Raw genomic sequence first — 13,775 nt, 5'->3', positions numbered from 1 at the left:
TCTCTATGTGTAGGGCAGGGCCTAGGATACTGCACATTCTTTATACTTACACAAGTGTGTCAATGGATAGGAGAGGTAGAGAAACACTGAGGTAGCTGAGGAGCACAACTAGATGGTTTTAATGATGAACATCCCTGTACAAAGAGAAAGCTTCAACACCGGCAGTAAGCAAACACAACTGCTGTATTTCCTTCTGCATCGCGGTCTGTACTATTAACATTATGCTTGTATGCAATGGAACTTGATTCGGAGGTGATTCATTATCTTGAGAGGGCAGCGCCATGACGTTAATGTATCTCATTTCTGCTCCTGTTTTTCTCCTGTTGTCCCAGCATTCCACCCTGTCCCGCAAGTTTGTGGAAGTGATGTCAGAGTACAACGCCACCCAATCAGATTACAGGGAGCGCTGCAAGGGCAGGATTCAGCGACAGCTGGAGATCAGTAAGTCGTGTGGCTTCGGTCCCTGGACTGGAGGCACACATATTCATTATAACAGGTGTTAAAATATATCAACTGCAGAAACTTTAACGCACATATTTTCTTGATGAATTGTTTGCTTATTCCATTCAAGCAGTAAAGATCTGAAAAAGTAGCTTTGCCTTCCTTGAGCACCAGTAGATGAAACCTGATAATCTGTATGAAGAGTTTATTTCACCTCCTGCAAGCAAATCGTGTTTTCTTTCATTCCCTTTTACAACGTGATGCTTAATCAATACACATTCTCGCGGGCAGTTTTCATTTTGAACCTGGGCCGCCTCAGCTTGTTTCCCTCTGAGCTGCTTCCTGACATCACTGTCCAAGATAGTGTCCTGAGTGGTTTCTGTGACTTGATCCTTGGTGGTTGTCCCAGCCAGCGCCAGAGCCCTGGTTTCTGTCAACGTTCATTCACACAAAGATAGTCGAGTATCATCACACACATGCTGGGGCTGCATGGGGTGAGAGACAGTCCCTGACTGAATTCTACTCGCAGCCTGCCTTCTGTAACTGGTTTCCAGTTCTGCTGTTTTAAATTGTGATATTTTCTTTGTTTAAAATTGTAATAATGTTAACCCATTTTCCTAGTGTCCATTTCAGTCCAGTAGAGTGTTAACAGTGTTTGATTTTCACTGTCCATTCAATCTTACATGTCACTTTAAATCAGTATCTACGTTACATCCAGTAAAAGAGTGGAATTAGTGACTAATGAGTTCACTTATTGGATCAAGTGTAATTAGTCTTCTGACTAATTAAGAGATAAGGTCCAGTGAAAGCCTGCAAACCACATGGACATGTGCTCTGTGTGATAACAGTCCCCCTCCTTCTCTCCGAGGACACTGACCACAGGAAGCTTCACTTCAAAATGACACCACAGCAGTACTGAGCAGTGACACCGACCAGTTCCGGTATATCCACACAAGCATGAGAACGGACTCTCTGTTCCCAGCAATCTTCAGTTATTCCATTATTAAAGTCTCGAAACAGGCGAATTATCTAATTAATTATGATGGTTAAGAATCTGAGCGCATGGAATGTTAAATGAAACCTGAAATTGCTTATCAAGCTGAACAGATCCTAAACTATTCTGTTCTGCACAAGAAATCCAGATCAGATTATGTAATATCTTGTAATATCGCGCAGCACAACACGCCTCCCCTCTTCGCGTACCGCTGAAGCCTCTAGTAGAGGGAGCAGAGACTGACGCCGGGCCTGGCAGCAGCCCAGTGCCAGCTGTCCCCCTGGCAGTGCCCGCTGCGGCCCAGGAACAGAGCTGTGCCTTGTTTGCCCTGGCCATCTGGGGCTCTGCAGGGCCGCCCCTCTGCCTGCGACAGCCAGGGGAAAAATCACGGCCAGGACTGACTGCATCTGCTGTCCCCCGTGGGCCCCAGCCCCCATGTCCACTTCCTTCCTCTTCTTGGCACGGGAAACGGGACAAGAAACCAAATCCTCTGTGATCCGGCACTTTCAGATCCCTCCGTCGTACAGAATCTGCCCGATCTGAAATCGTCTAGTCAGTCACCAGCAGGTCCCCTTGTCTTCCTCTAGTTTCTGCTGATTCCCTGCACGGTGAAAGCTTCAGCTCAGCCCCAGAGGGCTCCAGTTTCCATAGAAGGTAGATGCCTACAGCAGTTGCAGTGATATTACAAGGACAGATCTTGAAATCACAAAATTGCATTCATGGTATAAGTGCTATAATATATCTATGCAGTTTTTCATCACTGTGCTGCTTATCTCCACGATGCTCCGCTTGGGTTTTCGGCTGACTTAGGAAGTGATTCCTTTGTTGTTGCAGACAGACTGCCTCTGTACCTGGTTGTAGTAAATGACTGTATTTTAGCTCCATTAGAGATCGGTTAGAGATTCTGCACTTATTGTCCAAGCAGCTATAGTGAAGTGATCTAGGCTGACATGCTGTCAGGTCAGTGGCTATTACCTCCTGGATGGTGTGTGTGACATCTAACAGAGGCCGTGTTGTTCTTCCAGTCTGCATTGATCACTGAGATTTGCATTGCAAGTTCCCTTTGAAAGTTCCCTTTGTGTGTTTCACCAAAACACACAGCCAAGAGGATACAACCAGTGGTCTTTATTTAAAATGAGGGAAACAAAATAAATCTACCACCAAGCAAAACAAAATCAAACAGAAGCCTAGCTCTTCTTTGAATTTCTAACTGATGCTTCTTCACAAATTCCCTATCTGTCATACTGGGCAGCTTCAAAACAAACAATTCAGTCTCTCCTGAGACTCTTCTAAAAAGTCCAGAACTTATCAGATTCAGTTTCACCGAACTGACAGGACCCTTAGGTTCCACAGTCAGTCGTCCTCCCTCTGGTGAATGGAGTACAGAGAGGTTCTGACTGCTGTCCTCCAGACTGCAGATATCACTCCAACTGCTCTGCCTCCTGGCTGTTAAACTGTCACCTGACCACTTGTCTTCCTACAGCTGGTAACATGACTGGCAGCTTCTGGGGAATGTGGTCCAGATAAGGCTGCTATCTTGTGGGTACTGGCTGTGTCTTGACAGTGGCAATAAAAACAAATACTCAGACCAACCTTAACATTAAAAGCAGAGAACTTTCCTTGAAAGAAAACCCAAGCAGAAGCTTAAAAGTCATGCTACCTAACGGTGTCCATTCTCACCAATGCTATTTAAGTAATTGTGGCCTGACACTAGGAGTGATGTCGCTTCAAAGATGACATGTGGAGTCGCCGATCAGCACGAGTCAAAGTCCTCCTGCTGGCGTAGAGTCTGCAAAGTGAAGCAGGAGCCGCTCATGCTCCCTGAGCGAAAGTGCCCCGCTGCCTCCTGGGAGAAAAACAGACATCGTTAGACCAGAATCACAGTTCTCATCTGTGTCGATGAGCGATTAGCTGGCGATGTGGCGAGCGCCCAGAGAGTCTTCCGTCTGCCGTGAAGTGGGGAGCAGAGGAAGGAGAGAGGGCCAACAGGAGGGGGTTAACATGACACTGCCTCCAGCAAAACAGCCGATTGTTTTGGATCCCAGTTCAGTGCATGTTGATTAATAGCAGCAGATTTGGAGGTTAATCCCTTTCTGTATATTGATATACAACACACTGGTATCATTTCTCAAGAATTGAAATGATGGACAGGCCTTTCTCTCCCTTCTCCCCTGCCTCCCTCTTCACTAGTTCCTCTCTTTCCCTGTCACTGTCTCCTTCCTCCTGCCTCTGCTCATTGGCTTACTGTAGCAGGCCGTGTTTGCAGAGGCTTGAAAAGCCTCGCTTTGGGAAAGCCCGAGGCCAGACAGCAGCTCTGGCAGAGCGCACCGGCAGGCGCGTGGCCCCGGGAGAGCGCCACGGTCACACCAGCCTGCAGACAGGGAGAGAGAAGAAGCAGTACATCGTGCTGAAAAAACGCCTGTGAAGTGTTTCAGACAAATACAATTAACCTTTTACTAGAGTTTTGTAAATCTTTACCCAAGATCTTTTGGTTATTAAACATTCTAGAAATGTTAATATTTGCTCTCTGTGTTCCACACTGAAAAGCAGATCTAATTAAATAGGCAGCTTTGCAGGTACTGTATGAATTCAGGCCCAGCAGCCACATACTGGCCCTGGTAGGGCTTGTGAGCGGGTCACAGCTAACTCCGATGCGTGAGTATAACTTACTAGGAACACCTTTCTGCTGGGTAGTGTGGCAAAATTTTAATTTTAGTAACCCTGAAAGATGTTTGACAACATTGTCAAAGTTGAAAGATCACTTTTTTGGCCATATACAGTACAATTTCTTGTATTAGGAATTTGTCTTTGCTCTCCATGAGACACACAGACAGGGAGAGAAGCTGGGGGTCAGAGCGCGAACCGGCAACCTTCCAGCCACATAATATTTTGTCATCTTTGACACCTTGTTTTTAGAGTTTTCTGATGCACTGTGAAGAGCGTCACCTGCTCGTCTCGCACTCCTCTTCCTCCAGGGATCTGACTTCATCGTGGGCTCTCCCTTTCAGGTGCTGACCAGGTGTCATTTAGCTGGCAAGCTCAGGAATACTGGTTAGCCAAACCCTACAGATGTCTGTGGGCATCTCCGCCAGCCATATTACACAGGTCCTGGCAAGATTACCCTGGAGGGACTGGGGCATTGGCTGAACATGCAAGAGACTTATTTTTCTTTTTTTGTTTGTTTCTGGAAGTGTTCTTGGAAAATAGCCCTGGGGTGAAGGCTGAGAGCCTGCCAGTTTTCCACGGATGTGTTTGGCTCACAGTTGGGAAGTGGATAAGCATGTAACACGGAGAGCCACGTCTGAGGCTGCTGTAATTCTCTGAGAGATTCCTAGATATGCGCAGGTCGACATAACTTTAACTGCATCAAGACCCTGAGAGCAGCCTGTTGCAATCACACGTCAAGCTATTCGCACCTGTTCCTTGAGTGCCAGTCACTTAAAGAAACCAATGACCAACATAACAAGTACTGTTTAAGTGGTATGTGGTAAATTGTATTCTGGCTTTTTTGCTAGTTTGCATCCAGAGGAACTTCTTAAGAATATAAGAGCAGCTACAGTTGAGATGCAGACATTCAGCCATTTAGCTGTCTTGGTACATGTAGGTAGTACAGTACCTACTGTGACTGATACAATCAAATGATCTAATCTATTATATAGACATAGTCTGAGGTGGTGTGGGAGGCAGAGAATTAAACTGAACTACTGTATGTGATAAAGGCCTATAACTTGTCAGAAAAAGAATGAAAGGGCACTTTGAGACCCAGACAGATAGCAGAAGCCCGAGTATTAAAACTTTGGCCAGAGGAGATTACTGGTAGCTCAGAGAAACTGGAAGATTCCCAAATATGGACCTCGTTCCCCAAAGATTTCAGGAATTCAACAACAAGTAACAAGTAACGTATAAAAGCCACAGAAACACTGTGCTGTGGGGGCTCCAGTGTGCTGTAGAGTGTCAGGTTTGGAGGCCATTTGCTGGGTAGTAATCTCTCCAAGTGAAGCTGGGGGAGAGAGAGTCAGGCTGCCTCCTCAGCAGCTGCAGTGTCCTGAGAGTTGTCTTCCCCTGTGCGGTCTCCATTTGTCTCGCAACACTTTTATCATAAAAAGTGCAGCAATCTGAAAGAAACTTATTCTTTTTAGAATCTAAAAGAATATCATTTTTATGTCTTTTTTTTCTATGGCACCACTCTAGTAAATTAACAAAGGGAAGTAAGTTCTGTAGCAGGATGACAGTTTCTGGTTTACAAGCCTTTGTACAAAAAGCACCAATGAAACAGAAAGCCAAACAACAGCCTTTCAAAACTCCCATCCCTGGGGTGAACATTATAGAAGAAACTGCATCTTTCAAAACAACCGAAATGGATCAAGCTGTGATATAATAGGAGTCCTAGTGGCTAGTTGTTCAGGGTTTTTAATCCGGTTTGCCCACTCATTTTAGCAATTCCAATTCTGCTGATTGAGTTATAAGAACAGACACTGTGGCTGTGTACAGTCTCCATATCAGTCAGCAGATGGTGTTGCAGGGAAAGCAGCAATCCCACAGCTACTGCGGGTCACATACAAATCATCAATTACTGATGGCTGAGAGCAGATGTGCGGCTCTTGATCAATACAGCAAGTAATTTGCTCAATTATGATTGTGGCCCTGCAGGATCTTCATGTTTTAATTTATAATGATCACTGAATTACTTCACTGAACACAGTATTATCGTAAATGTTCAAAAAAAACATTGTTCCTGGCTCTTCAGCTTTAAAGATTAAGGGTTATAACTTCTGGGACTAGCAGTCTAGTCATCCCAGGAAGAGATGCAGCCAGACTGGGAGACATGTAGACACGGCCTGTTAACTTAATTATACTGGCATGTCCACTCGCGGTCCTGGGGGGCCGCTGTGTCTCCCTTCGTTGTCCCAAGGTATCCTTCACCTGAAGAGCTGGGAGAAGTTGTTCGATTGCTCCAGTTAATACCAGCTGGCTTGGCATGCTGTCCTCAGGACCAGACCTGGACAGGTTATTGAGGAAGGATAGATTCTATTGCTAATTTATTTTGCTGGTACTTTTATCCAAGGCAACATTTCCACCCTATATCCAGCTGGGTGTTGTAGGTACAAGTGTCTTGCTCAGGGGTACTATAGCAATGTCCCACGTGGGGTTCGGGCCCAGGTACAGTACAAGTGCACAACGCTGGCCGCTGCTCCACGCTGCAGGCCATGAAGTCCTGTTTTCACTCTGGCTTTATCCCTCCAGCTCTCCGTTCTGCCTTTCAACAGCTCTCGTGTTTCACCAGTAACATCAGTAACTGTAAACACATAGAAATAGGGTCTCAAGCTGAAATGCATTGAACTGATACAAAAACAAATGTTAAATGAGTATTAATGAGATCTGTGTGCTCAAACAGAGCCAGTAAAACAGTGTCCTCCTCAACTGTTTTTTCCATAGTTGCTCTCCATGGGTTGCTTAAGCAGTTTAAAGCCCTTTTCTCATTAGCAGTGTTGTTTTCCATTTTAATATTATAGTGCGATTCTGTTTATTTAGTGACTGTTGGTGTCTATTTTACACGACTGTGTATGCAGTAGAAAGAAAACTGTAACTATCCCGTATCTCAGTATTTGGCTGTAAAGGCTTGTGGCACCAGGGTCTAGTGAGCTCGCCGCCGGCGCAGGGGGCGTGTCCTCATTGCCGTTGATTGGCGGGGTGGGTGTGTCCCCATTGATATTGTCCTGGGATGGAGGATTATCAAACCGATCATCACTATTGTGTCTGCTTTTGCTACATGGTGAACAGTCTCTAGCATTGCTGGTCACACCTCCACACACAGTAGCCACACGCTTGATGCAGCCATTACAGGTCATTTAGCAAGATCAGACTGTTACACTGATGCTACTCCATGGGATCCCCAACAGCTTGGAGCTTTCCCAGAAACAGATCTGTCCCGTTGATGGACTGGGACATCACCCGTCTCACACATCCCCCAGCCTCGAAGATGTTCTACAAAAATGACTCCGAACACATTAGAGGTGTTAACTGACATGCAGATATCTTGATTTAAGCGTGTTACCCACGGGCAGCCATTTGACATTTAAGTGTCTTTTCACAGAGCTGCAAACTGCTCTGCCCCTTTGAAGAGAGCATGCATATTAGAGGATGCAAACCCTTTGATTGTTAATGCTGTCACACGCTGGCTCAGAGCTGCATGGAGCCAGCCGAGATGTAAAACCTCATTATCTAATTCCGTATGCTAATGTACATCCCCCTCTCCGGCTCCCCATCCCCCTCTCCATTACAAAGACATCAGTGCCATCAGCGCCTTTTCCTGCGCGAGAGGACCCTGTTAAAGAAGTCAGGAAGGGAAACTGTGGCGACCGGGGAGAGAGAGCGTGCATCGGGCAGTGCTGAGGTCTCCATGGCAACCTGCTGTAGCCTGTCAGCTGACAGGAGTTTGCACTGGTGGGGCAACGGCGATGGGGGGGTGGGGCAGTGGGACGTGTCTTAAGGCTGAGAACGGCCTCCCCTCATTCACAAGCCTGTCTTGCTCATTTGGTAGTTTAATAGCTAAAGAGAATCTAGAATCTCCTCCCCACGTCTCAGTAGTCCGGTCTCACCCTAATGAAGGAGGTGAAGACGCATGTTTTGAATAGCAAGCTTTGTAGGGGTGGCTGGCAGTTGAACCCCCCACCCTTTAACAAGGAATGAGCCAGGGAGCTGCTGGACAAGTGAAGCTGGGGTGCAGGGGGGTGTGTATAAACAACTTTGGGCTTCAACCAGCTGGCTGGGAAGCCTGTTTCAGACACGGGTGATGTATAGTGTGTTCCTGCTATGACGGTATTTGCACATATCAATGTTACATTTCGTTCCTGTTCATTTGCCCAATCCATGATGTTCTGTAGTTTCCTTGACAATGTATCTGTTTTTCTGTTTTACTCTCCCTGTTTTCATTTTATCTCGTATTTACCTAGATCACTCACTGTACCAGGTGGCATGGTGGAGTAGTGGCCAGCATTGCTGCCTCACAGCGCTGGGGCCCTGGGTTCGATTCCAGTCCTGGGGTGCTGTCTGTGTGGAGTTTGCATGTTCTCCCCATGATCACATGAGTTTCCTCTAGGTGCTCCGGTTTCCTGAGTCCAAAAACATACTTGTATGTTAGCTGGCTTCTGGGAAAACCGTGCCTGTTGTGCTTGTGTGCATGTTTGTGTCTTTGTGTGCCCTGTGATTGTGTCCCATCTGGGGTGAACCCTCCTTGCACCCGGTTCTTGCTGGGATAGACTCCAGCTACCCCCCAAACCTCAACTGCATGAAGTGGTAAGGGCTTGGCTAGGTGGCTGCCCGTACCGGAATCTAGATTATTAAAATCTAGATCAGAAAGAGCAGCAGGCCAAAAAAAGACGCCTGCAGGGTCCAATCAGAGGTTATGTCTCTTAAGAGTATGTGTTGTTTCCTGTCCCTTAAACAGTTTACAGTTACAGTTTGTAAGTGAGTACATTCCTTTGGATCGCTGTGGTTGTTAATTGGAGAATCAATCTTTTATGAGGGATCTTGTCAAAAGCTATTGGTAAATCATGTTATGCTCTAGTTTTATCTACTGCCCTGTTCTTGTTCTGTTGCTTGTTCAAAGAATTGTGAGTTAATTATACAAGGTCTTGCCTTTCTGAATCCATGTTAGCTGTCACTTACGACTCCCACTGTTTCGTACCTTTTCTTCTGGTTTAGCTGCAACTCTTGTTTCTGTCTCTTTTCCAGTAATAGAAGTTTTAATAGTACAAAAAATATATAGTTTTGATTGATATATTACAGTAAGGTGGCTTCTCAGTTTCATATCAGTTTCTCACGCTTCTGTGGTGATGGTGACCACCTGTCCCCTCTCTTCTGTGGAGCTCACAGACAGCTGTTTCTGCAGCCGGGCGGTCCACATGTCCCACGCTCTCCCGGCCGGTACAGGACTTCCACACGTATGACCAAGCCCTTTGCAACTGGCGATTCTGTATTTGAAAAATATAAGAGGCAGTTCCACCTTAAAAAAGAAGGAATGATGCTATACTGTACGTGCTACAGCCGTCCACCGAGCTGATTTAAAATGCTTTGCGATGTGAGTGAGTGGGAAGTGGCTCTGAAAGGGTGAAATTGCACTGAGAGAAGGGGCCGTGAAATATTTATTGCACTTCTTCAGATAAGTGATAGGTTTATCCTGCTGCTGCTGCATCAGGATGCTCAAACTGAGGCTGTTTCTCAAGAGATGGAGGTGGATTCTATTAAAAATGTAGCATTCCCCAAAACCAGTGAGTAAGAAAGTGCTTGCAAACACACAGCATGAAGCCAAGGCCTCTGCCTTCTCCGAAGAGCAATCGCATAGCTTTTTGTAGTTTAACTAAAACATCTTTGGTCATGAAAAATACAAAATCTCTCTTTAAGTTTTCTGGTAGCAGGAAACACATGTAGACAAATGGGTTCAGGAGCTGGACTACAGTACAGACAGGTCTGGTTTTTCATGCATTAGTTATTGAAGAGATTTAGCCCAGGTGCTTCAATGAGCAGTTTTGCAAACTCCTATTCCGCATCATGGGACTGTGTCTTTCCCAGGAGCTTCTGCCCTCACTGTGAGGCAGTGGGGTGTTGTTCAGAGAGAAGGTCCGATCTCATTGCCAATCATTTGGCATTCAGCAGTGGTTAGCATTGCAACCTTGCAATGGGGCTCTGGGTTCAATTCTGGACCTGGGCTGCTTTCTGCATGGGGTTTGTATGTTCTCCCTGTGTTGGCATGGGTTTCCTCCCACAAAATAAAAGCATGCTTGTAGGTTTATAGGCTTCTGTGAAATATTGGTTCTGGTGTGAGTGTGTCTGTGCGTCTGTCCTGCGATAAACTAGTGTCCTGTAAAGGGCCTGTCCTGCATTCGCCTGCTCCCCACCACCCTTTACTGGATAAACCAGTTGAGAAAAGGCATGTATGTAAAAACTGCTTCTACAAAAATCAGGACTGTTCCTCTGTGTCCCTGTTGAGATGGATTCAAACCAGCTCTGAGCTGTCAGCAGGTATATTTACTCTGCTTTTCCTGTCTCCTCACTTCGGGCCTGCTGGTTTTTTGTCCTTCTGCAAGTGCTCAGTCATGCAGTGGAGTGCTTTTGAATCTTCCTTTACTGTCTAATTATGTTCTATTCCAGCAGGTTTTGAAATCCCTACCCTGGCAGGGGGTGTGCTAACACACTGTACTTAATCCAATTTGGAATGTGCAATCGTACCTCTTTCTTAAGGGTGTTCTCCCCCAAACCTGCACCTCTGATGGCATCAGGTGGGGCTTGTTTCAGTGGCATTTTGCTGCACTGACAAAAAGTGTCACTGACTGGGCTATCATTTCCTCTCCTCCTGGATGGCTTTCCCACGTTGATTACAGCCTATCTGGCTTAGTGCTGCTCTTGAACCTCCAAAGGCAAGCAGTCTCTGTAGCTTTTCCAGTCCTGCTACCTTGCTGTATGTCACGTGTCACCCCTGTGAGGCCACACACGTACCAGTGAAAGTGCAAGCGGCTCTGAGGGGCTCAAGCCTGCCCTGGATCTCATTGCACTCGCAGTCCCGCTCTGTTCACGGACCGGTAGAACTCAGACCCCGAGGGTGCGATTCACTGAGGGACCCAGGGGACACCCTGAGGGGTTTGTGGGAGTCAGGGCAAATGACAGTGACAGGGACCTCAGTTCCCTGCACCGTGACCCCACAATACTCATTATTGTATTGTGTACATTATTTCATTAGTACACAGCCAAAATGACCTTTTTTTTCACAGTCCCAATACATTCTCTGTATATCAAGTTTAGATTAAAAGGCAAACAAGCAACGTCATTTGTGTGTTCAATTCCTCTCTTTATCAATCCCTGTCTATATTTACATCTGTGTGTGTAGCTGCTGCAGGCCTTGCTAGAAAGGTCACAGTGGGCAGCTTGATGTTGCAGCTCAGCAGCTCCCATAGTGTGGGCCCCAGGGTGGAGCACCCACCTCATCAACCCTGGGGACGCCTGTGGAAGGTCCCCTTTATTGTTACCTGTCGCCCCTGTGTGCCAGAGGCATCCTCTCGTGAACTTTGGATCTGACTCGGGGCAGTATTTCCAACTTGAACTTCAGTTTAAAGATGAAGGTTATGCTTCAAGCCTGCAAGAGCTCCGGCACTGAGAAATGTTTGTAAGACCTGATCTGCATGTTCAGTCATATTCCAGTGGCTAATACAATATAAGAAATAGTGTCACTCTTCAAGGGATGCTGGGTTTTACCAGTCAGAAAAGAAGGAGGTGAGGAATCTGAGGTATTTAGCGTGTTTGGGACTTTGACGGGCTCGTTTGGAGCGATGGTGGTGCTCATGGTTTCTGTGCTCTGTGAGGTACTTTTCAGTTGCACTGGTGGAGGGAAGCTGATGTAATGTTTCAGAAGCAGATCGTAACAGCTTTGCTCTCATCCCTTTGAACCAGAATGGGTTTGCGATTAAGGCAAGAAAAAAAGCCTTTCCCAATTTTATTTTAATTTTCTGTTTGCTTTTTTTTAATTTTCTACCTACCAGTTTGGAACCCCTTAATAACCAACCTACTGACATACCTGAAAACCCACACCAGCCCCAGGACAAAACTCACACGTCCTCTGAAACACAGTACGGCTGTATGATTTCAGTGTAAACTCAGACAGCAGTTGATTAGGTGATGTGTCAGACCCAGTTCTAGCCCATGAGACTGGAAGCTTGCAGAGAAGAGATTCCTCTGAGATCCACCTCAGATGTGCTGGCACAATGTGTGTAATGAGTCTCCTCTTTTATTAATTCCTATAATAATGTTAAAATAATTTGGTTGACACTAATTACCATGACCTCACCTATGCAAAATGAAATGCATTCATTAAAAAAAGAAATGGCACTTCCTTTACGCGTGTTACCCTTTTCAGAACTATTGAGTCTCACGTGTGGCCTGTTCTCTCCTTCCTGAGTCAGCCTGGAACCTGGCCATTCCTCCCTGCTTGACATTGCATCCCCTGCTGCCAGAGATGAGCAAGGCGTCCTCTCATATGGCTCAGCGGTTCATGGCACCAAAGGGAGATGTGTTTTGATGACTTCCTCTCTCAGGAAATTGGAATAATTGAGAGAAGGCAGGATGCCGTGAGAGAAGAGGCCTGAACAGCGATAGATGCCACATGGGTAGAAAGCTCAGTGTCTGTGGTTTTCTTGCTTGGTGTTTTTGAAGTGGTCAGTGGTCCAGACTCATCGGCCGTTTTTCTGGTGTTTCCACTGCTTGTTGTCTAATGCCTTCCTAAAGTGATGACCTGTTGGCATGTCTGCAGAGCATAGGATCAGTACTGATGTTGACATCAAACTGCACTTATGCACTTATACAAAAGATCAGCAAAGATCAGCTTCTCACTCCTTTCCCTGACCTGCTGTGCAGCGAGGCTGCTGTGTGTCACCAATCAGGAGCTGCGCTTCACAGGTAGATGATATTTGTGCCCTCCTGTATGAATAAATCACTTTAAGATGAAAAGTTCTTTATAAATGCAAGGTATTATCATTGCAAACTCTGCTAATTAGAACCCTTGTAAAAGCAGGAAAGACTTGATGCCCAAAAGATAGTAAAACAACAAAAGAAAAATCAGATCTGGCATGAGTCACATGGACACATGCCTTCTCTGGACTGAGGGCTAGCTGTGTTGTGAAGTCTTGCTTAGGAAGTTTAATATCTTTTTTTCACTGATACTGTAGGAGATTTTTTTAGTAATGACAACGATAGCAATTAACTTTGCAAATGTGATTATCTACGTCTTGCATAAAGACGAGGAAGATGATGTCTAAGCTGACAAAGGCCAGGCTGAACCTTTGGACAGCCAAGCTCTGTTTTTATTTTAATAAACATTATTTTGAATTTTACCTTCAGAGTGAGTTTTAATTCTTTGTGCTTCTCTGATGTTGAAATTCTGACTGAATCTCGCCTAGTACATCATCATTTTTTATGTATTAATTCAACACCCCATACCTGTGTCCACTACAAGAAAAACAGGATTTGCTATGTGCTTGAATTTCCCAGGACATTACAGCTGGGTAAAAAAATCAAAGCAAGGGAGTCTGCTATGCAGGATCTGTCTTATATTATATCCTTGTTGATGCACAGTAGGCTTTGAAGATGCCACACATGCACGAGCTACATGCAACACTGACAGAGAGCTAAAAGCCGAGCAGAGTAGAGGGAGCAAAACTCTGGAAATGTCACTGACGGGCTATATCAGTATTCAGGCCATGAAAGTAATCACCACTGCACCAACTGCCTGAACCTGTTTTTCAGCCCTTGCAGTCAGGCCATGACGACTCCCTCTCTTTTCTTCCCGTTCTCT

The 13,775-nt window shown here is 45.7% G+C and overlaps 1 protein-coding gene across 1 annotated transcript in view; it reads left to right on the top strand.

Annotated features, from left to right (window-relative positions):
* The window catches only part of stx1a (syntaxin 1A (brain)), a 102,180-nt gene that overhangs the window by 61,012 nt on the left and 27,393 nt on the right, over nt 1-13,775 (top strand). The window contains exon 6 of the mRNA XM_069184133.1: nt 333-441. Within this exon, the coding sequence (XP_069040234.1) occupies nt 333-441 (109 nt within the window). The remainder of the gene's footprint in view (nt 1-332; nt 442-13,775) is intronic.

This window comes from Lepisosteus oculatus, chromosome 26 (genome assembly GCF_040954835.1).
Source record: "Lepisosteus oculatus isolate fLepOcu1 chromosome 26, fLepOcu1.hap2, whole genome shotgun sequence".
NCBI lineage: Eukaryota > Metazoa > Chordata > Actinopteri > Semionotiformes > Lepisosteidae > Lepisosteus > Lepisosteus oculatus.
The sequence above is the reverse complement of the archived record's forward strand: the minus strand, read 5'-3'. Positions and strand labels throughout refer to the sequence as shown.